At 71.8% G+C, this 2,677-nt stretch overlaps 1 protein-coding gene across 1 annotated transcript in view; it reads right to left on the bottom strand.

Annotated features, from left to right (window-relative positions):
- The window catches only part of GIT1 (GIT ArfGAP 1), a gene marked incomplete at its 5' end in the record, with an annotated part of 7,315 nt that extends 4,639 nt beyond the window's left edge, over positions 1-2,676 (bottom strand). The window contains 9 exons of the mRNA XM_025192325.1: positions 5-401; positions 511-559; positions 887-913; positions 1,224-1,266; positions 1,554-1,648; positions 1,762-1,892; positions 2,025-2,111; positions 2,410-2,515; positions 2,591-2,676. Of these exons, the coding sequence (XP_025048110.1) occupies positions 5-401; positions 511-559; positions 887-913; positions 1,224-1,266; positions 1,554-1,648; positions 1,762-1,892; positions 2,025-2,111; positions 2,410-2,515; positions 2,591-2,676 (1,021 nt within the window). The remainder of the gene's footprint in view (positions 1-4; positions 402-510; positions 560-886; positions 914-1,223; positions 1,267-1,553; positions 1,649-1,761; positions 1,893-2,024; positions 2,112-2,409; positions 2,516-2,590) is intronic.
- Position 2,677: the final 1 nt, after the last annotated feature.

Genomic DNA, 2,677 nt, shown 5'->3' with positions numbered 1-2,677 from the left:
GGGCGGGGGCCGCGGGAGCGGGGGGGCCACGGGGACGCCTGGCCTGGCCCCAGCTGCGCCGCCTCCTCCGGCACAGGCACGGGCACGGGCAGGCGGGGAGCAGCCCCTGGGCACCAGCCAGCTGCTCTGGCCCCCACCGCAACGGGCCCGTATGGCACGCTGCCCAGGGCGGCGGGGGCACGGGTGCTCCAGGCTGTGGCACGGGGGGTGGCCCTGGCAATCCTGCCCCTGCACCGGAGAGCTGGAGGAGGGCAAGGGGGCCATCCCTGTGCGCCTTCGCCCCTAGTTTCCACACCCGCAGCCCCGGGGACCCCGGTGCCAGGCCTACCCGCGTCGTTCTCCCGGCGGTCCACCTCGTCGTACACGTCCATGGCCAGCTCCTCAAAGAGGCTGTTGCTGAGCTGTGAGCGCATGGGGCAGCGGGGTCAGGCCAGCGCCAGGGCTGGGTGTGGGGGGAGCAGCCCCCAGGACCCCCCCAAAGCCCTCCCTGCTGCCCCCAGCACCACTCACTGCCTGCAGCTTCTTCTTGGCAGCCTTCGCCAGCTCGGACAGGTCCAGGCTGCCCAGGGGCCAGGCAGGGCGGGGGAGAGAGAAGGCAAGAGGGGTCACTGCCAACCCAGGAGAGACGGGCACAGACGCACACAGCCCTGGGGGCGCGTGCCAGACAACGGCCTGCAAACACGGCCGGGACGGCTCAGCCTGACGCCGGGGCAAGGCCCTGGCGTGGGGGACCAGTCAGGGCGTGGGGCACAGGGCACGGGCAGAGCAGGGTGCCCATCGTGCCCAGCCCCTCTGGGACGTGCAGCCCCGGGCGCGGAGCCAGCAGGGTGGGGGGGCAGGCAGGCACGGGCGCTACGGGACGGGCGCGGGGCAGCACGGACAATACCTCTGCGACACACACTTGGGGCGCACCCTGCGCTCCGGGGAAGGCAGCGGGGGAAGAACAGGACAAAGGAGGGCGTTAAACACCATGGGGAGCACCGGGCACACGGGCAGCGTGCCCGGGCCGCACGCGCTCATGCCACATGCACACGGCCCATGCCCATGCCACACGCATGGCTGGGGGGGATGCTGGGCTCTGGCACCGGAGCTGCCCAGGCCACGGCTCGCTCCCCACCCTGGCACAGGGCACAGGGCAGGAGAGACCCCAGCCGCCACGGAGACAGAGCCACCCTCCTCCTGCCTTGGGGCACCCGGAGGTGGCAGGGTCCCGGGGCACTCACCTGTCAGCCATCTGCGGGATGATGTAGTGCCCGTTCTTGTGGTCTGTGCGACAGCAGCAGCGAGTGTTAGAGAAGCCCCGTGCCCGCAGCACCCCCCACCCAGCCTGGCACCCACTCCCGGGGCAGAGGCGAGTGCTGCTATGGCAGGGAAGGAAGCAGGAGAGCTTGGTGCCCCCAAACCCCCACCCCAAGTCACCAGGGAGGGACGCAGATGGCACGAGGGGCACTGAGACCCGCTGGTCTGTCCTGGAGCGCAGCAGAGGGGTGCCTACACCAGGGCTGCAGGCAGGTCTCCCCCTGCACCCGCTCCAGGCCCAGCCCCGCGCTCACCCGGCTTGCGGCCGCAGAGGTAGAAGGCCAGGCGGTCGGTCAGCTCGTACTGGCACTCCCCCAGCCGCTCGGCCAGCTCGTGCTGCGACGCCTGCCTGCAGGGGCGGGGAGTGGAGGTCACCGGCCTCCCGGGGCCAGGACGGGCAGGGGCGCAGCCGTGCCAGCCTGGCGTGCGGGGTTGCCCACGCGCCCCGTGGCCAGCACCCACCTGGCATAGTCGATGGGTGTCCGGCCGTTGACGTCGGGCGCTCCGGGGTCGGCACCGTACACCACGAGCAGCTCCGCTTGCAGGATCTGCCCGGCTTTGGCCGCTACGTGCAGCGGGGTCGTGCCCTTCTCCTGCGGGCAGCGCAGGGTCAGGGTGAGCCCGTGGCTCAGGGCCGTGGGTGCCGGAGAGCCCAGAGTGCATGGCACAGAGCGGGTCTTGGCTCCATGCCCCCCGTCCCAAGTCCCGGGGAGGGCTGTGCTCACCGGGTGAAAGAAGTTGGCCTGAGCGCCCAGCGAGAGCAGCCGCAGGCAGGTCTCCAGGTTCCCCGTCCGCACGCTCGAGTGCAGTTGCTGGGGAGAGACGCCAGCGTCAGCGCCCGGCTGCCCCCACGGCCCCCGGGGAAGCCCCACGTGGAGCTGGGAGAGTGCAGCGCAGGCCCAGCCTGGCACCGGGGCCAAGGGCAGCAGGCTCAAGCCAGCACTGCAGACCCCATGCCATGGGCTGTACCAGCTGCCTGCACCCCAGCCTCAGGCCAGACTGGCACGGGCACAGTGGACCCCCCCAGGGGGATAATGGCCCCATCTCCTGCCTCCTGTCCCTTGTGCCCGGCGTGCACTGTAGCTGCCTGGGCGGGGTGGCAGCGCCCACCTTGCTGAGATCCTTGGCGGTGACGCCGTCGTCGTCGCGGCAGGGCAGCTTGTGCACGAAGGCCAGCATCTGGTACTTGGCCCGGATGAACTCCGACTTGGTGGGGCTGCGCGAGAGCACGGGGTCAGCGGGGCCGCGGCACTCCCGGCCCCCTCCCTGCCCCGTGCCACCGGGCACTCACTGCACTTTGTCCTGGGGGTTGGCCTTGCGCCGCCCGCTCTGCACCTGCGCCGGGTCCAGCAGCGAGTGCTCCCAGATGGAGTTGGCC

The sequence above is a fragment of the Alligator sinensis genome, unplaced genomic scaffold (genome assembly GCF_000455745.1).
Source record: "Alligator sinensis unplaced genomic scaffold, ASM45574v1 scaffold1642_1, whole genome shotgun sequence".
In the NCBI taxonomy this organism is placed as follows: domain Eukaryota; kingdom Metazoa; phylum Chordata; order Crocodylia; family Alligatoridae; genus Alligator; species Alligator sinensis.
The sequence above is the reverse complement of the archived record's forward strand: the minus strand, read 5'-3'. Positions and strand labels throughout refer to the sequence as shown.